Genomic DNA, 21,099 nt, shown 5'->3' on the forward strand with positions numbered 1-21,099 from the left:
AGAAAAGATGCTGTTGAAAGAGGAAGAAAGAATTACCTTTCTTTTTTTCCCTTGTAGATTAGAAAGACCGGACACTTTCCAATGCCAGAACTGAAGCTGTCAATTTCATTCCCCAACATGACATCAGATCATTCTCCTGTACTGTACCCAGGTGGATGGTCATCTTCTGACGTGAGTCATGCGTGCTTCGGAATTACGTCGTTGTGTTATCTTCTCCAACTTGTATCTAAAGCCTTTTGTTCTGCGTGCCACTTGTGATCAAGAGCCTTTACCAAAGTAACCTGGAGTGGCATTTAGACAAATGCATTATGACTTTCACTACTACTAACTACTACCGCCTGCCACTGGTTATTTAGTAACTGTATTCATTCTGCATAGCTGCTATGGTAACAAGTTACCCCAGACTGGGTGGCTGAAAACAACAGAAATGTATTCTCTCCCAGTTCTGAAGGCCAAAAGTCTAAAATTAAGGTTGGCTCCCTCTGGAGTCTCCGAGGGACAGTCCGTTCCATGCCTCTCTCCTAACTTCTGGAGGCCGATGTCAGCCCTTGGCGTTCCTTAGCATGTGACAGCATCACTCCTACCACTGCCTCTGTCTTCACAGGGCCATCTTCCCTGTGTTTCGGTGTCTTCTGCTTTTCTGTCTCCTAAAACACACTCATCAGTGGATTTAGAGCCTGACCTAAATTCAGAGTGATCTCATCTGGAAATCCTTCATTTAATTACATCTGCAATGACCCTGTTTTCAAATAAGGTCACAGTCACAGGTTCCAGGTGCTAAAACTTGGGCATATCCTTTGGGGAATCCCTATTCAATCCACTAGAGCAGATTTTAGATTAATAATTGTTGACTTATGCCTAAAAAGTTTGTTACACCTTTAATTTACTTGAAGTGTTCAAACAGCTCTATAAAAAGACTCATTCATTGCTCCTCAGCACATACAGCTGCACCTAAAACTGTACACTACAACTCTCCCCAGGTATTAGCGATGTCACGCCCCCTTGGCACCTACAGCATTGAATGAGTCTATATGGAAGTTTATTGTTACGCTTTTGTCTCAAAGATAGAAAATCACAATAAGTATTGAATTAATCCATGCATGATTTCAGCATTTGACAATCTCTTCTTTTTAGACATTATATTTCAGTTTAAGTATTCTCAGAAATCAAGAAATAGCATCAGTGGAAGTTGGCTTGTAATATTTAAATGTTTCCCTAAAGGCAAGGAAAACATAAACCTCTAGCATTTACCTCTAATCCAAAAAAGCAGATTTGTGGGAACCTAGAAGAATAAAATTGGACTTGTCCTACTACTTATGAACCTCTATTTTTTATTGAAGTGCAGTCAGTTACGATGTGTCCATCTCTGGTGTACAGCATAAGTCCTAGTCATGCATGAACCTCTATTCTTGATACTTTTTATCAAGGATGGAGAGAGCCCTGGGGAAGCAAAAGATTTTTTAGATTAAGTCTAGAAAAACAATCCAAGAACCAGCATCTTATAAACATGGCATTTTAATATCTCTAGGACTGCTTTCTTACATCTTCCTCCCACACAGACTGTGTCTTACCGTGGGACATAGGGACTCCTGGTGAACTGGGTGAATACATAAACACAGACGGAAGTCCCTCTCTGGTTTTTGTTTGTTTCACTAACCATCCTATGAGCCATCATCTTGAATAACAAATGCTAATCCTTTTTTTTTTCCTCAGTAGAGTTAACTTTTTTCTCTCTCTGTTTTGTGGGGATCTACAAACTAATGTTTGATGAAAACAATAAATTAATGAGTGTGTTACATAACAGTAAGTTCTGCGAGCATCCTTTGTTTCCTACAGCAACTTTACTGCGACCTCTTACAATTCAAATGTGGCATGGTAACAGTAATTCTGATCTGGGGTCGTGTGTCTACCATATGCACACTTACGAAGATGGATGTTTCACAGCTGGCACAGTGGCTTTCATTCACAGATTCGTCACATTATCCCACCAAGTCATTTTCCCCTCTGACATCTGGCATTGTCTGATAGAAGAAATATTTTTATTTCTTAGAATGCAAACTGCAAACCCAGTAGCCTCCAGGATCCTTTTGATATCAACTCCGGAAAGAACACGATTATATCCAAACCTGAAGATCTCAAACGAGGCACCATTCTGGTAAATTCAAATTACCAAGACAAGTGTTAACTCTATATCCTGCTTTCCAAGTGAATAAATTCAATATCAATCTAAAAATAACAATCTTATAAAATATTTTACTATACTATCTTTTATCAAATAGCAAGAGTACTAATTTATATCTCTGGACATTTAAACAGGACTGCAGTACATGCAAATTTGCAACCATCACATGTACTCTGATTCCTTCTGATGTAAGCCAGGTGAATGTTTCGCTTATCTTATGGAAACCAACTTTTATAAAAGTAAGTAATTGCATTGTTCTCTGCAATAATTGAACTATATGAATGCATATTTGTTCATCACTTAGTATATGCAAAGCAGAGTGCTTCTGCAGAAAGAACACAGACTGAAAGTCTGAAAACAATGTGGTCCAAGCCCCAGCTCTACTAAACCAGCTATTTGGATCTCATTTTCCTTGTCTGTTAGTTACTAAGTTATCTTCAAGGTCCCTTTTCAAATATATGCTTGTTTTTTGAGTTTCTCTTGTTCTTTTCCTTTACACCTTCAGAGATAAACACCTGTACAATGCCAAAGTTTGCACTTACCTTAGTGCTTCAGTTAAGGGGCAAACAATTTTAGAGAGACAATCCTTGACACCATTAACAAAGAGTAGAGCTAGTATATATTATAGACTCACTGTGTTTGATCAGACTATCTATCTATCTATCTATCTTGAAGGACATTTTTTAACCCCTAATAAAGTCAAGCCCATCTGACAACTAGCTACTTTACAACTTTGTCCATTGTAGTTTGCATTATTTGTTTCTCTATTAGATGTATTTTGTTAATTATATGAAATTTCCACTTTTAGGTTTGAGCATATCAGGTTGTTATTTTTGTAAGTCACGAATTGTTGGATATGGGTGACTTCATGCCTGTGTAAACCTCTGCACCAGAGTGTAACTATTTCCATATCTAGCCACGTGAAAGGGATGGCAGGGTGTGGGGTTTGTTTCTGCTAAGGATAAATCTGAATGGAAATTGCTTTATTCAGAAAAATTCCTCATTCTGTAACAAGGGTCTAAGTGAGAATTTGAATGCAAAGAGGAAGGGTGGGTACACAGTCATCATTTCATACCACCAGTTCTGTTTGGATGTTAAACCGCTGTTTCAACCCTTCAGAACAATTTTAGGTTGAAAAATTGCACTACTTAAACATGACTAGCTCTCATTGTGATTAGCTTTATATACTGAAAATGAAACCTGTTTGCTTTTTTCAGGCACATTTTTCCAGCTTAAATCTTACTGTAAGGGCAGAGCTTCAGAGTGAAAATACATCATTAGTTTTAAGTGCTGGTAATCAAAAAAGAGAGGTAAGTGAGACTCCAAACTTTGAAAACATTATACATTTCATTCTGTTTGTGACATAATGTTTTATATTTGCTTATAGTCCCTAAAGCAGTGACTAGCATTGCTCCCAAAAAATGACACTTTTTGCTTCAAATTATACTCGATTAGCTTCAAGTGTGATTTCAGTCTCATTTTTCTTTGTAAGAAACTGGGAAAAACATGGTATTTACAATTAACATGTCATGTTTTACTTTATTGTTCCTAACTATCACAGTAAATTGATGTTTTTACTTTCACCTTGATAACAAATGATGCGTTTGTAATTTTTCATCCTTAAAAACTGACATTATAAAATGCAGTTGAGATCTGAAGAACAGACGTGAAAAATAATTTCTTTATAGAAAGTATCTTTATACTGTACAGGAATACATGTAAACTCTATAAAATTTTCTTCATTTACTCATTGGGAAATTTGAAACAAAAATGAAGTGTTATTCCCTAGTACAGATACATGCTGGAGCCCTTGATAAAAATAAAATGGTTTGAGTTTTTTTCCTCTTGTCCTGTTACAAAATAAAGCCAAAGTATGTGTTATAGATGTGGGCACTTAAGCATTATTTCCCCTTTTACATCAGAGTTTAAATATTTCATGTGGATATTATGAGTCATAAAATTCTATTTTGAAGCTACCTAACATTGAGATGTTTTAAATTTTTATTTCAAATAATTCCAGTGTCAGTGACTGCTGATAAATATTCACCTTTAAAAAGTACAAGCATAGAATGCATAGAATATCTGCATATAATGTTTCCTTACTTTGTAAAGAGCACTTAGCCCAATAAATGAAAAGTTGTTCCACATACAGAAAAGCTAAAATTTCACAGGTAAGCACCAAAAAAATGAGTAAATATTATTGGAAAGTAATATTAAATAATAATATTGTAAAAGAACACATTTGATTCCTAAATATATTTTGTTAAAAATTTATAATTAGCTTTATTTTCCCTAAATACTAGTTTAAAAATTCCCCACAGAGCTGTTTATTCTACATTTTATCCTAAAGAAAAATTAATTTGTTAAAATTATTTAAAATGATCACTTTGTAAGTGTGTGATCTTAGAGAAGTCAGTGATCACATCCAGACTTCGGTTTCTGTACCTTTAAGTTCAGGGAATTGTTTTAGATGTGTTTAAAGTCTGTCTTAAAGAGTGCTTCTGAGGGGGAGTTTGTAGTTCAGTGGTAGAGTGCCTACTTGGTATGCACAAGGTCCTGGGTTCAATCCCCAGCACCTCTATTAAGAAATAATTAAGTAAACAAACCTAATTACCTCCCCCACCCACAAAAAAAGGTCTGATTCTATGTATATCTGTACTCCTACCTGCTCCATGTTCCTGATACATCAGCAGTGACCTACCCAGAGCAATTTGAGAAATTTGGACCAGTATCCACCACATGCAAGTATCTCCCCTGTTAGTTTCCCTTTTTGACCCCTAACCTTCCCCTCTAGGTTAAGGAATTGAGATGTTCCCCATTAAAGGCAAATAGAGGATCTTCAGCTATCCTTGGTCATTGATAGCTACACTGAATTAGTTTTTTTTTTTCCTCAGAAACCTCAGAATGGGACATAGGAAAAATACTTTTCATTGGGGTTTGGGTGCCATGTTGAGAAAGCTTGAGTAGCTGGAATGCTAAAAGCTGTCTCTTTCAAAGATTTACTTCAGTTGAGACCTAATTTGTAGATACCAGGAGTATGTCAGGAATAGACAGTGTAGTATAACCAAAAACACATTTGGGGCGATATATGCAAAAATTCATTTATCTGTACACTTGAGATTTGTGCATTTTACTATACGAAAATTGTACCTCAATTTGTTAAAAAAAAAAATTAAAGCACATTAGAATTAGAATTGGGAAACCTACTCAGGTTTATGTGTCAACAACTTGTGACAATATTCCAGCTCCAACTTATGCCATTGTGATAACACACTGACGTCTATTAACAAACCTTTAAAACATGCAATACTGTTGGTTCTCCCTGAGTTAAATTCACCTCTGCCCTTGAGCATTCTAATTCATAGACAATTTACTCTTTATGTATGAATTTCTGAAGGATAAGTTTATAAAATTGTTTTGGTAATAATGAATTTGACATGGTTAGAGATTTAAAATAGATGAAGGGCATTTTTAAATGGAAAGTCAATGTTTTCTCTGCATGTAGTAATGAGATTAAGTACACTGTTTGGTAGAAGATTACAGCCTATAAGAACTCGGTGTATTAGGAGTTCTAAGAGGTGTTTATCAATGTTAACAATCTTGTTTAATAATTTTCAGCTCGCTATTCAAATATCCAAAGACGGGCTGCCAGGCAGAGTGCCATTGTGGGTTATTCTCTTGAGTGCTTTTGCTGGATTATTGCTATTAATGCTGCTCATATTAGCACTGTGGAAGGTAAGAATCAAAGTTCCTTTGACTTTTCTATTTCAATTATCAACAGCATATTGGTGAAACGAATTATAATTTATCCATCCTGTGGAATACAGTATCATACAGCAATGAAAAACATTGAAATGATGACCAAGACAAAATTAAAAAGAAAAATGGATGTCTCAGACATGGTGTACAACTTGACCCCATTTTTGTACCAGTAAAAAAAAAATCATAGCCAAAAATCATGGAAGATCTCTCTAAAGGTTGGGATTAAAGGAGACTCACTTGCCTCTAACACGAAATTTTAAATTAGGTATACGTTACTTTTACAAACAGAGAAGAATGAAAACTCTCTTTTACAGAAAGAGAAAAGGATGAATTCCTATGTCAATTTAAGGATATTAAACCATGTAATTACGGTTAAGATATGCCTTATCCTAATCACATATCTCTATGTATCTTAAAAATTAAATGCTCCTTTAACCTATAAAAATACCACATTTTTGCAATCATTGTGTACCTGAATAAGAAATGAGATTTATTAATTAGTTGATGAAACAGAAATCTTCCAGTTTTATAGACTTCTGTTTCAAATCCTCCTATAAAACCGAGTAACCATCTATTTTCTGTCAAGTAAATCCACATATTTACATATATGTTTTGCTTAAATTGAGATATGCAAGATTTTTCAAACACTTAGCTGTATCATTTTCAAATTAAGCAGAACTAAGATGGTAGCTTTTAGGATAAATTTAATAGAGGATAAAATCTCATAGGAAAGTTGAATTTAATGTTTTCTAATTAAGCATCAAATTGGCATTAATTCTAGCATATCACCCTATAGTTTACCTGTTATTTTGTTGAATAGCTAAACTATGCTAAAAATACAGATTGTGGCTGCATGTTCATTTTTCTAATTCCTGAGCAGCAGAATTACCTTTAATCAAATAATTTAAATAACAAATTTCTCTCCCACCACATGATCAACTGTTCCTTTCCTTTCTGCCCCTTATAATGACTAACTTCCTCTTTTGGAGGGTTACTCTCACAGAAGATGAACAAAGCCATGTTAAAGATGTAGGTCAAGAGCATTTAGCTCAGTAAATAGAATCCATAGCTCTTCTCTAGCAAAGTCTTCAAGACAGAAATCTCCACCATCTCAAACCTCCAGCTCTTCCTCCTACATTGCAGGGTATCCGTGCTCTGTCTGTAATACCTGGCTTTGCCACACTGTGGTACCCAAGGGCCGGCTTAGTGGTGTCAAGTTGCTTGAAATGTAGGATGTGGTTTCTTCGCTCATAGCCACCTCTAGGAGAACGTTTTACTGTTAATTTCTTTCAGTGTGGTCTCCTATTCTAAGCACAGCACTTGCTCCGTGCAGTTTTAGGACACTGCTGCCATGAGAAGAGGAAAGCCAGCGCTGATATTTGGATAGTCTCTCTGGCTGCGTACCTCTGTTTAAAACTAACAAATACGTTTCAGCCAGCTGTTTTTTTTTTCTGGTCATCAGTCTGGAAAAGCATAAACGTAAAATCAAACACATTCTTCCATCCAGTAAATGTTTTGATGATACGTTCTGATGGCTTCATAGATCTTCTTTTTAAGCCCAAAGCAAGATCATTTAACCACCTTTGGACTGTCCTGCCCAGTAGGTACAGTTTGATCAGCCACATCGGTGGGAGACCCGGCCATCAGAACGGTGATTCCACAGTAGGACGGAAGGGAGCCAGCACTTAATTATTGAATAAGTTTACCACACTCCAGGAGCTGTTGTAAGCTTTTCTGCTTTCATACTAACATCAGTTCTAGAAGGAAAACACTATTATGAACCTCATTTTGTAACCACAGGAGCTGAGTTATGGGCAAGTTAAATATGTTTCCCAAGGCCACAGGGTTTGTCAGGTTCAGAGTAAAGATCTGAATCTGGGCCATTTCACTTCTGTGCCAACACCATCAGCTCCTCTCTCTGCGTTCTCTCTTGCTTATTCACTCTGTGATCCTTACAACCTTCTCAACTAAGTGTTCTAACTACATTTTACACCTGAGGACCCTGAAGCAAACAGTTAACTCTTGCAAGAGTTACCAGCTAAAATCAGGGGCCGGTTCAAGGTTCAAGCATTGCTCTCTCTGCAAAGCCCACCCCTCATCCAATATATCCCACCCCTGCAGGCTGTGGGGCGGGGCTCTTCACTCTGGAGCTCCAGGAATTGGGTTTTGTTTAAGAGGGTCATGAACTCTCCAAAACGCATAAACACGATTGGTATTAGAGAGAGAGTCCCTCAGCAGAGACTGGGCTCAGACTCGCAGCAGCTTGATTACACTGAAAATCTTAATTGGCCCTCCTCCTGCTTGCACCTCCCTGAAGCATTCGGTCTGCAGGAGGCTCAGAAGAGCTACTCTCATCCCCAGGCATCTTTTTTAGACTCATTAGACCTGGACCAGAAACCTCAGGACTATTCTTTCTTCCTCCTTCCTCCAAATCCCACCACTCTGTAAGTTCACCAAAACTCTCAGTCTGAGACTTCGTGCAGGAAACAGGCCAAACGTTCCCCCCGGAGCTGGGATTACATTTCAAAAAAAAAGTCTTTATATCTTTATCTTTGTAGCTCGCATAGCAGGGATTAAAGCTTGACAGAATCTTAGTAGGTGTTTAATGTACTTAATGGTGAGGGGAGAAGGCTTGTAGGGGACACAGGTTTAAACATAGAAAAACATGTCCTGAAATATGGTACCACACCCTCAGAGATAAGCCCAGTCAGACCAATAAAACCAATAGAATAGAGTGAGACTCAGTCCACAGAGGAACCCCAGAAAGCAGATGGTTCCTCTCTCTTAACTTAATCTTATTCCGATGTCTGAAGTTCCACCATTGATGATTTATTTACGAATCCTAAAGCTTGTTCCTCACTTAATATGCATATCCTTGGGTAGTGTGGACAGGGGAATAGCACTGCCATCTTTTAGTCTTTTATATGTTAATATAAATGTATATGACTATATGATAGTCATTGAGCAGGTATTTCTGCCAGGGACTGTTTTATAAGACCTTTGCCATAGGGTTTTGAACTAGGGGATCACAAGTCAGATCATTAAGTAAATACAAAAAGAAAAAGAAGGAAAGCAAATGCTACAAAGAAAGTCTGGGTGCTGAAAACAAACTTACCTTGCTGCAAATGTTGGCTTGTATTGACCTCATTCAGTTTGAAGCTATAAACTATGTTTTCTTAGTCTTCACTCTAATCACCCAACTTCCACTAAAAATCCAATGTTAATAGAACCTGTTGGGTGGGAAAGTTTAGATAACTGAAGTTAAGTTTTAAAATAAAGCATGGAATGTGTGAAAGCAGAGAAAGGTTGAAAAGAAGCAAAAGGACTTGAAAAGGATAGACGTCAGGAGCCAGGCGGGGCGGAAAAAGAAGTCGTAATTCGCCACCTGCTTTTGTGACAGCCTTGTCGGATTTATCATCGATGCAGGACGTGCAAGGACAAGTTAAGAGGCCTAATGGTTTGTGAATTCAGAACTTTAATATTTGGCTCAAAGGAAAAGACCTGATACGTGTAGGAGAACTGGAATTCTCTAAGGAAGACAAATGTACTGTTTTTTCATGTTCATTTGTTCTGTTGCCATCTTTTCTGTGACATCTCCCACCAACTAGATTCTGGCATGGAGGATGACATGAAGTCCTGAGAAAAACTGCTCTAATTTAAAACTGCATGTTTTTGACCATTTGTGCCCTTGAAACCTTCACCTATTCAATAATTATTTAAATATATATATAATATATATTTTATATATATAGTGTATGTGTATATATATATATATATACATAATTCCCTTGCATAATTTACCATGACTTCATGATTAAAATGATGTGAAGGTACCACACTTTCATAGACTTAACTCACTATCTTTGTTTTAACTATTATAATCCACTCTCAAATTAAAAAAATATATATATACATAGACTTTTTTTAAAAAACACTTCTCTAGGACCTTTTTTAAAATTTCTTTTTTTTAAATATCCATTTTAGATTAGAATGTTGCAAAAATCCCTTTCAGCTCCCATACTTATTATTCTGTATAATCAGAAATAAAGAACTTGTAATTTTTATGATGCCTGATATCACAAAACATAATGAAAAATGACCCACATTCACCACCATGTGAAATTTTTTGTATATTCAGGGACTTCGTTTTCATATTCAAATGACACAGGGTGATTTCAAGAGGCTCTTTGTGTCAGGCCTATGTAGACAGATGTTCTAACACATTTAAAGTTAATCCAGACAATTCAGAAATCTCCCCAACTCCTTAGCCATAGTGTACCTACCAGATTCACCACCAGCTCTAATGACCTCAATTTATGACCATTGGTTATTTGATGGAAATTTCTCTGCAAAATCCCTGAAAAAGAAAGATGATGGCAGAGATAGTGCTAGGTAACTGCAGTTTGTATGTCTCCCAGAATATTTTCCCAGAAGCCTTTTAGTTTGCTACATGTACTAGTTTTTACTAGGAGATATAATATATTTAATCAACAAAAAATTTGAAAATGAAATAGCAATTTAATAAATGTCATTTCTTGACATTCAATATTACTTACTAGGTCAATGAAAAAATACCTCTCGATTATATGATTTTTATGTCCACAATTGCTAACATATTACTAAACTACATTTTATCTGAGAAGATTAGTGTTTATTACCTAAATTCAAATAATTAATTGTATTTTGTCTGGTATTTTCTCAACAGATTGGATTCTTCAAAAGACCACTAAAGAAGAAAATGGAGAAATGATACATTTTTGAAGAGAAAAAATTATTCAATGATCTGTCCTCAGGTTTGCCTCAAATATGTGACAAGAAATTTATCAATTCAGTTAAAGTCGTAGTCACATAATTTATGTAATCCATCAGGGATTAAGCACTTGGAAAATTACAGATCAAGCATGATCCAGAAATAATACCTTAATGATATATTTTATAAGATGTTGAAAAATATTTTTAGATAATTACTCATTTTTGTTGAGTATTTAAGGAAAATTTCAATGTTTTGAAGATGAAAAATAACCTGTAAAAATACGCTTATATATTAAATCACCATTCAAAGTATTTAAGGGAGTCATAAAAAGGTTTTTATGATTATCACTGAAACATTTACTTTCCAGACTATGTAAGTTAAGCTTTTTCCATTGATTCCTGATGGATATCCACATTCAGCATGATAATCAACATTTTACGTGCCAAGAAAGGAATTACCTGAAAAAGGTCACTTTCCCCTGTTTAAATGAGAAAAATTTCCCAGGTAGAGTCTATATACAACATGGACCAAAAATAGAAGTAAATCCCAGAGAATACCTTCAGCATCTTTTTGTTGGGTTCTGTACTTGGAAAGTTTTCTTTCCGAAGTGTTTAGTACAATTGAGCTGAAATTCTGTCTAGGATGGAAAATCAAAATAGACTTGTTTAAAAGCCAGTGCACTGAATGGGTTGATTTAAGCTTTTACAGAACACACTTAATTTTGATATTGAACTCTAAAACTCAGAACTCTTTTGTACTGAGAAAGCACAGCAGTTTTGTGTGGTATAACTGACTTGCCATGAAAGGTCACATTGTGTGTGGGATGTGCTAAAGTGGTTTCTGAATGAAACATGGCAACATACATGGAGCGCCACTGAAATGCTGGCCATCTTTGCCCGGCGGCTTCTGAGCATTAGAAGTCCCAGGATGTAACCGAATGTAGGAGTTTTCCCAACTCCTTGGTACATGGTTCACTCAAACCCTCAAGCTGTGAGAGTATGTTTATTTTTCATCTTTTTAAAGGTATTTAATTTTCCAACCACAATTCTTATTTTTATGAAAAGGCAGTATTCCATTCCAGTATTGCATTTCACCACAAAGCCACTGCTTTTGGAGTGTGGCTTATCAGTATTTAAGGAGATCTCCAGAAGTGTCTTTTGAAGGATTTCAGGTTTGAAAACTCGCACCAGTAGAAAGACATCACAGCTTTGTATGAGCTTCTTTGTTCTTGAAGTAATCATTATGGTGCATTGGACTCTGCTGTAGCATAAGCTCCTAGGTTGCTCCATTTCTTAGGAAGAAAACAATGAATGAATGAATGCGTACGTGAACTACTGCTGTAAAAGGTGCTGATACTGCAGCAGCAACGCCATCTCTCCACCCAACTGACCGCAAGATCGGAACCCACAGGTATCCAGAAAATTCTGGGCTCTGCTTTTCTCAAAAAGCATCAAGTCAATGAAGAAATTAAATGCCATGGATTTAATTTTTAAAAACTAACTTCCAAGGAATTATCTGTGGACTCAGAGGCAGCCTACCTCATGGCTCTCCACACCTACATCTAAGATCCTGATGTCAAAGATGGGCACCTGGGGAGTGCTGAGGTCATCGGTTTCTGGAAGAAAGGCTAAATCTTTCCAGAGATTTGATACCCTCTTGCTGGCCTGTCATTGTTCAGAAGTGTCCAGTTTCATAATCTTCTTCATTCCCACCCTCATCTCCAGGTTCACAAAACATTGTTTCCACCTGTTCTTTTTTTGCCCAACAAAACTCATGTCTCTCTTATTTGGAGTCACCATGTTGCCCTGCTCTGTGCACGGTCTGCTCAGCAGCTCTGCTCCAATCTCAGCACATGCGCAGAGATAACTCTACCAGATAAAACATTTTAAAACGCACACATGTCCTCTGTGACTGCGAGGCAAATGTTCACTGAACCAGGAGTGTGCACATTTAAACTAAGTATGTTGTTAACCCAAAGGGGAAAACAGGAAAGATGGCATTTTGAACTTGCCAGAAAACAGAGGAAGAGCTGTTTGGCCAGATCAAATGGCTACTGATAAACCTGGCATAATTTTTAACAGAAGTCATTCCTGGTGTTTCAGTATTTAATGAGCCAGATATCCTACTTCCCTTATATTTGTCATTTGTTGAGGTTTATGTGCATACGTGTCTGTGCTTCTGTGCCCGTGTGTATATAAACACACATGCACACACACATGCATGGACACAAATTGAACAAAAAATACCTCAATACCAAATGACAGAGTTTACAAAAAATAAACACATAAAAGATACACCACAAGAAAAGTTTGATTCATCCACTTTGCATATAGTTTTCACTTTAACTTTAGCTTACATTTATACAACTATCTAAATATCACAAATGTAGCGGCTTTGAGTAAAATAGTAAGTCAATAGACATCCCAAATTAGCTTTGTACAAATGTTCTAAAACATAGTCAGCAATTAAGAAATATACTAAATCATTTTATTTTTTAAAATTTTAATAAGAAAAGCAATATTTAAGACTATTTATGAGTTTACTGGCTAAGTTAAATTGCAAACAAAATTTCTTTTTTTTAACTTTGATTTTTTTAAAATTAATTATTGCTTCCACTGTGAACTGAATATCTATGAAGTCTCTTTCCAGACCAAACTCACAATGTTATATTGGTAAATTATTTAACAACTGGCTCTCCAGGAGGAAAAAAATCCTTGATTTGTGTCATTTGCCAATTTCCACGTTCTAAGTAGTTTTGCTATGGTCATTTTCAAGCTATCAACTTAACCCTAACCAGTTGCAAAATTCCTGAAAATGTATCTGTCAGCTCTTATGATCCAGGATGAGCTGGCTTCAGCACACCATTGAGATAGATTAGAAGACAAATATAGGCAGATAGACAGATATAAATATTATATATATATATACACACACACACACACACACAAACACGCACAATACAATCATATTTCGAATTATTCTTAAAATGCTGATCTCAAGCCCAGCAGACGTAATGTTCATGTGCCCGACACAGCGTGAGGCCAAACAAACCAAAACATCAGAGTTTGCAGATAAAGGTTTATGGCAGGGCCAATGCTCAAGAAAATCCCAAACTCCCAGAAGGGTTTGAGCAAAGCCTAAGTAAAGGCAAGGTGGGGTGGTGGGGGCGGCCATCGCAGGGTACTTGCTCAGCTCATGCACAGTTCTCTGATGGGTTGATGTGGAGGTAACAGGGCCGTCAACACTGTCAGCCCCTGGGCACCAGAATGTCTGGAGGCCACATGCTCACTGTCATCAGGTAGTTAATTCCTTCCCTTTGGTGGTGGTTTTTAGCATCTGAAAAGCTCAGGAAATATGCGTGAGATCCTATTATCTGGGTACTTCAGAGAAGAGCTACAGCAGAGGGCATGGGGAGGGGTCTGTCCCAGGAAGGCCCAGCAGGGTCCTGCTGGGTTACAATCCTGCTACATAGGTCCCCAGTCTTCAATTTCAATTTCTAAAATTATAGCCTTCCTTTAATATTAATGAAAACTGATATGAACTTGTGGGCAAAGGAAGGAGTTATAAGCAAAAAAAAAAAAAAGAAAAAAAAGAAAAAAAAAAGAAACGTAAAGGGCGACACACAGTGAAAATCAGACCTACACAGCCACTAAAACACTGCTCCACTTTCTCTAGGAACTGGAGCCACTCTGTGAAAGGTCATCCTTTGTAAATGTTTGTAATTTCTATGATCCAGTTTGAACTTCGGTGATCCAATTTGTTTATTTTCTCCGAGCACTAGATTCATGGGCAGTTTAATCTCTAAGTATTATCTGCGTCTTTAGTGGGCTGGACATGAAGCTTGTGGGAGGAGGTGTTTTTACCAAATGTGATGTTGACTCAACCATAATAATTTATAATTTTACCTTTTTACAAAACCAAGTATCTAGGCACAATTGGAAAACAAATATTCACACAAAAGCAAAAGATGGTTGCGTAGTGCTTGAGGAAAGCTGGGTGGGAGGAGAGGCTAAGAGGAGCCCCAGCCGCGTCTCTCCAGGCAGCCCGAGGGCTTGCGGTGGCGCTGCGTGGAAGGCTGCCGGCCAGCTTCCATGTGGTGCACTTTCCTACAGGATCATGTCTCCGACAAGCGTGTCCTAATCTGCTCTGCGTGAATTAACTGTCTTGCTCTGCCCGATGGTGAGAAAACCAGGGCCGACCTGTGCTCAGGGCGTGGTGCTGTGCTGGTGCCCTCACATCATTGCTCAGTAAAGAGGCTTCCAGCAAGTCAGCCTTTAAAAAAGAGTCTCCTACTACCTTCACTGTTCTGCAACCCTTCTCAGTCCCTCTCCGTTAGTCTTCTTCCCCAGGGGAGGTTTTCGAGAAGCCTACCAGGGAAAAACCTGTTTAAAAAGTGTGTTCTGTTTGCTGTCAACACCAGCTTCTGTGATTTGATTGTTTATACAGGACTTCAGTCCTTGGTCCTTCTGTGGCCCTCTGAAGGGTTGGTATGGAATAATGTAGTAGGGACAGCATGAAAGGTGCTTCAGAGATGGAACATCTTTAAGAAATTTACAGACCATGGTGGGACACTGTCAGCAGCTATGCCAATGCGGGGGGGCCGGCAGGATTTAGCCCTTCAGTGGATCTCCATCAGCACCCCATAATCCCCATTCTCACCCATGGAACTAATAATCTAAAAAATGAAAAGAAGAGCATTAACATCCTCAAAATGATGCTACTTTTTAATTAAAATATACAGGTTAACTGTAAACAGCAGAATTTTAATGCAGACACAACTTGAAGGTGAATCTGCTGGGCAACCCTTCCAATCAGACTGGCATCCTAAATCCCTCCTTCCCAGAAACTCTGACACCACCCCTGGGGGTGGACTCTGCAGTGCATGACCAAAAGCTAAGTGCAACCATTTCCTGAATGTGAGCACTGTTTGGCAACATCTTATGTAGAACAATAAAAAGAGAGTTAAAATCTAACATTGTAATCTGGTGAACAAGTCAGTATTTTTGATCCTCATATTAAAATTTAACCTGGAATTTAGAAATTCCAAGTAACAGTCTTTAACCATCAACCTTGAGGAAAAGTAAGGGAGCAAGTGTAGTCTCTTTAGCCCCAGCCCAGTTGTCGCTACATCTGGTGCCCAGGAGGTCCAGCTTTTAACTAATGAGAAATGGCTCCTCTACCCCATATAAATGCCCTGAGCTCCCGAATCCACTACATCCCAGAATCAGCTCCCTCCATCCCCAATCAGGCACACATATAAACATTTCTTGCTGAAATTTTACCATCCCCCCAAAATATTTAAAGATGAGTTACCACTTATCACTTCTAATGTTGAACTCCTTGCTTTGAGATCAGCCTTTATTTTCCTTTTTAAATACATCAAAGCCTTTCTCCCATAGCTAATGATTTCAGAACTCTACACAAGAGCTCCTTGCATTTTCCTCCTGTCAGAGCCTGGAGAATTTCAATGCCATGAGGACCAAGCAGTAGGACCCAGGGCCCATTTGCAGGATCTCTCTGCCTTCTGTCTTCCACTTGCTTTCTTCTCAACTGTACAGTGGGAATGTTTGACTCTGATTTGAGGCTTCCTTGGCAAGGCCATTCTAAGCCTGGTGCCATCCTGCAGGACCTTGAGGGCTGGATGTCCCTTGTTGGTGAGTTGAGGCTTGGAAATCCTTTAATTATCAGAAACATCATGGAAATCATGGCAATATACTAGGCAGATACCAGAGACACTCGTAACTGTGATTATGTTTGATCTTACCATATTTCAAGTCACATCTTGATGAAAAAAGACTGTCTGGAATTTCAGGAGCTTGTCTGCAATAGACTGAGACTCAATGTTTAATCTTTTCTTTCAGTTTGATCTATGCATAGAGATTGGGAAAAAAAATTTTAAAAGAAATCTTCCAAATGACAGAATGAAAGGCAGGTCTCCTCTTGAACCGCCCCCTGCTGACAGTCCCTCTCCTCACCCTCATTTTTAAGAGGTAGAAAGAGGATTGGATTGGAAAAGTGAGTGGCACAATTGCATTTTTTTTTCTATAGAGTAGCCAAGCAGAAGGGGTCACCACACAACACACTAGGGCTTTCTGAGAGATCTTCGCATCATAGGTCCGGTGACAGGTGACAGTCTTCCTGTCATGTCCCCAAGGCATCTTGCATCTTGGGAGACAGAAGAAAATTGGAGGAGGCGGGCAGGGGGTTGCGGGGGAGATGAGGCTGTCTGTCTTTTATGTATATACCCTTACTCTTCAAAATACTGTAAGCTCCCTTAGACCGCATCATACCCAGCCGCGATACTAACACACGTACTTCACACAAGTAAATTGTTGATTAAATAAGAGTAAAAGTACATTCTTATCTGTCTACTGACTAGAACTAATTTCCTGGAGTTTAACATACTTTGGCTCAAGTAAAAACAATCATTTGAAGCAACAACAGCTCAGATCCTCTTCATGCTAGAATCATTTCACACAGTACATCCGGAAACTTGGTGTTTAATTGAGAGACACCCCTGCCCTTATCCAGGATGCAGCAGCCACCCTCTGCTTTCCTTTTAAGGGAACAGTGGCCCATAAGGAGACTGGCGGACTGCGCATTACTACTGTGGAGTTGTAAAACTGTTAATGGACAGTGTAAAGCATTGTATCCATTTTATTAGAAAGAAAAATATTGTATATAATAACTACTGCCCCAAAACATGTATCATACTCCTCACTCCAATAAACTTTTCTGCAGAATCTAACGTAAAGTACATTCATTGCTTATTTTTGTATTTACCTCGGGATAAACTCATTAAGAGTGTGTGCATTTCTGCAAGACTTTAATTGGACAAACTCATTGGAAGAAAACGTTTTGATTGCATTCAAGAACAAAGAAGCACAAACTATGTTGACTCTAAGAATTTGTGCCTAATTTCAACCCATTTTTTAAAAAGAAATCAGTTATCAGGTAGCAATGATTTAAGCTGATATAATTAGAAGTAGCTGAGAAAGTAAAGAATGTTTTGAATGTCCTATGTACGGTGCATCCTGTACACTGACTTGGGGTCAGAGGTCTGATATTTTTGTATAACTGTATCTTATCTTGTGCCTCAGCTGTGTATTTTACGTCAAGGTAAATGAGCATCCTGTCTTATATGTTAAATAAAAAAATGACTCAAAGAAGAATGTGACTGCTATGATTTAAGTACATGAATTTTATCCAAGATTAATATATCTTCCAAAGCACCAACTTTTTTTTTAGCTCCTTGGTAGGTTTTCACTTTGATGCTCTGAAAGGAAAAAACAAAAAGCAAATTGTCTGTCTGTGGTGTTTCCTGTGCACAATATAGCAATGCGATTAGTCTTTTGTAAACTCGAGACAAAAACCACAGAATCCATATCACTACATAGATTCTCCTAATGAGATGTTTTAATAATAAATTATCTGCTGTATAATAATAGATTGGACCACATAGTGTAAAACAAAAAGAAAAGTACTAAGAAGTAAAAATAAAAGTTATTTTCTCTATTCAACCTATAGTTTAAAGAAATAAAATTATTTCATACATAAGGGCTAGAAGAAAATGCAGGAAGAGGTTTTGGAAGTAATAACATTATGTGCATCTTGTAAGTGATTTTATCCTCAAACTATGCTGGACGGTGAGTGAGGAAGGTGTTTTTACAGAAGAAACAGGCTGAGTTATGAAGGGGTGATTTGTAAGATCCTTACCTAATCTGTGCCAGTACATGCCCCAGTGCACAGTCTTTTCTGTCTTGCTGTGAGGTGAGTATTTCTCCCACTTCATCCCTCACCCCGGATGAGAATGCAGTGGAGGTACTAGAAAGAATCTGGATATAGTCTCTGTAAAATAAATGGCATACACAGGAATTTATTATTCTTAAGTCTAGAGCATAGGCTGACTCTAGGTTTATAAATAATAAATAAAATAATAAAATCTTTTGTGATGTTCAGTTGTAAAATTAATGTGACAATCATAAGCAGATGTCAGAAACAATGTTTACCAAATAGAGGTGATCATTAAAAGGACTTGAGATGATTTCTGTTTCGTTTAGAATAGGAATGTTATTTGAATTGTTTTTAAACAAAGGAGTATCAATTTTTAAATCAGGGGAAAAAATCCTTGTGGGCAAAAGGGAATGTATTCACGTTGTAGAAAATACGGAAAACAGAAAAAAATTTTGAACAGTTATTATACCAGCATGAGAAATTTCTAACATTAAATTGTCTTGTTTCTGAGCATATATGTTTATTTTTTCCACATTTCTAATTTGACATGCTTGAAATCACAAAGAATATGGTACCTTGTACTTTTTAAAATGTAACATAGTATTTCTTAAATTTCTTTCATATTAAAAGGGTGACAGCTATCAAATTCTTTCCCTTATTCTAGAGTTGACAAGAGGGAGGAAAATTATTTCCCTCCCACATTCTCTCAAGTTAATAACCATTATACACATAGACACATGTCATACTAGAATTCGCCATAGTCCAAGTAGCAAATAATGACTGTTTACCTGCTTCTTCAAGCAGGAGTAAAGTAGGGCAGAGAGAAATGAGTGGATAGGAAAAGATGGGAAAGATAATCTTGCTAAGAATAACAGCAAATGTGGCCCCATTTATCCTGCACAACTGAGTTATTTTTTAAATAATCCTAGAAAAAAAATAATTTTTGCCAAAAACAAGGCCTGGCCCCAATATATTATAAGCATTAACAAAAAGAAGTCAATGAAGGGGAAACAGAGGAACAAATGAGACAGGAGACAGAATAAAAACAGTAATATGGCAAATGCAACTCTGACCGTATCAATAATTACATTAAAGGTGGATGGTCTAAGACCTCAAATCAGAAGTCAGAGATTGTCCGACTGGTAAAAGAATAAGGTCCATGCATATGCCCTTTAAAAGAGACGGAGTCAAAGGCACAAATAAATGGAAAGGAAAATGGTGGGGGAAAGATACACCATGCAAACAGTAACCATAAAAGAGCTGGAGTGGCTGGATTACTATCAAACAAAATGAACTGTAAGATGAGTACAATTCCAGACTTGGGAAGATTCTAATCTTGTGAAGGAGGCCCCTGGAATTCCTCTACGTATATAGAAATCCTAGATTTATACTTGAGTTGACTTTGATGTCTTGCAGACTTTCAAGGATTCATTGGTGCCTGAACTTAAACTTCTGTGTGGATTAGAGCAGAATCATGGAGTCATCCCACTCTGAGACTTGAGTCTTAAATCAGTGTGTAGAGTCCCCGACCTGCACAGAGTTTAGTTACAGAGGTCCAATTCCTCCTTGATCACAGGAATAATAGGACAAGCACTGTCCATAGGCACCCCGGCTGCCAGCCACTTCACAGACGAATGCAGTTTGGTTATGTGCCAGGGTCTAGTTAGGACTTGATTGGCAAGTACTGGCTTGAATTAATAAAAGAAGCACTGAAACATCTACAGGTTTGGTCTTTAGCTGCCATTTCACTCAGCTATTTTTTGTTTGTTTTTGTAGTATCTTTCAACGGAGTGTGTGGCATGAATTCATTTAGATACCACAATCCCGAATGGCATTCTAAAGGCAAAAGTAGAAATGCCTCAACCTGGTTAATGAAGAATCACATCCAGAATTTTCCATCACACCGTAATTAGCGGAGCTGGAAGTTAGCCATGCCAGGGACTCTATTAACCGTCCTTGAAGAAATGCCCTTTAGTTTCACATGCCGAGTCTCTCATTTTCTATTTTCTATTCCCTTCCTTTACTCTCAGACTTTTCTATTCTATTTGCACCCAAGTAGCGTTATTCCCTTTCACACACTTTCAAACCTTTCTTTCACTCCTGCCCACTCTGCATACTTCATCATTATAAGAAGGGTAATTCTGCAAAGATCCCAATTAGTGTGTTGCTTGACAGCACATTAGTTTTTCAGCGTCTAAGATGGGCCACATCATCATGAATGAAAAATGTATGTTTAAATGGAATCATTTAAGTTCTGCTAGAGGTGTACATTTGGGATATGTGAAGGTGGTTTTGTTTTGTTTTCCTAATAATTTTTTTCATTGACACATAATTGATGTACAATGTTATATTAGTTTCAAGTACACAGCATAGTGATTCAGAATTTTTACAGATCATACTTCATTATAGGTTATTATAAGATAATGGCTATAATTCCCTGTGCTATACAGTATACCCTTGTTGCTTATCTATTTTATACATAGTACTTTGTATCTCTTAATCCCATACTCTTAATTTGCTCCTCCTTTCTTCCCTCTCCCTATTGGTAATTGCTAATTTGTTTTCTATGTCTGTAAGTCTGTTTCTGTTTTGCATGTACATTCATTTGTATTATATTTTAGATTCCACATATAAGTGATGTCATACAGTATTTGTTTTTTTCTGACTT

The 21,099-nt window shown here is 37.4% G+C and overlaps 1 protein-coding gene across 2 annotated transcripts in view; it reads left to right on the forward strand.

The window, feature by feature from the left end:
• Positions 1–17,866, forward strand: part of ITGA1 (integrin subunit alpha 1) — a 152,864-nt gene extending 134,998 nt beyond the window's left edge. For both annotated transcript variants that reach the window (XM_032471957.1, XM_006185916.3), the window contains 6 exons: positions 58–171; positions 2,051–2,155; positions 2,317–2,421; positions 3,400–3,492; positions 5,801–5,917; positions 10,650–17,866. In XM_032471957.1, coding sequence (XP_032327848.1) covers positions 58–171; positions 2,051–2,155; positions 2,317–2,421; positions 3,400–3,492; positions 5,801–5,917; positions 10,650–10,694 — 579 coding nt within the window. In that variant the 3' untranslated portion in view covers positions 10,695–17,866. The remainder of the gene's footprint in view (positions 1–57; positions 172–2,050; positions 2,156–2,316; positions 2,422–3,399; positions 3,493–5,800; positions 5,918–10,649) is intronic.
• Positions 17,867–21,099: the final 3,233 nt, after the last annotated feature.

This window comes from Camelus ferus, chromosome 3, assembly GCF_009834535.1.
Source record: "Camelus ferus isolate YT-003-E chromosome 3, BCGSAC_Cfer_1.0, whole genome shotgun sequence".
In the NCBI taxonomy this organism is placed as follows: domain Eukaryota; kingdom Metazoa; phylum Chordata; class Mammalia; order Artiodactyla; family Camelidae; genus Camelus; species Camelus ferus.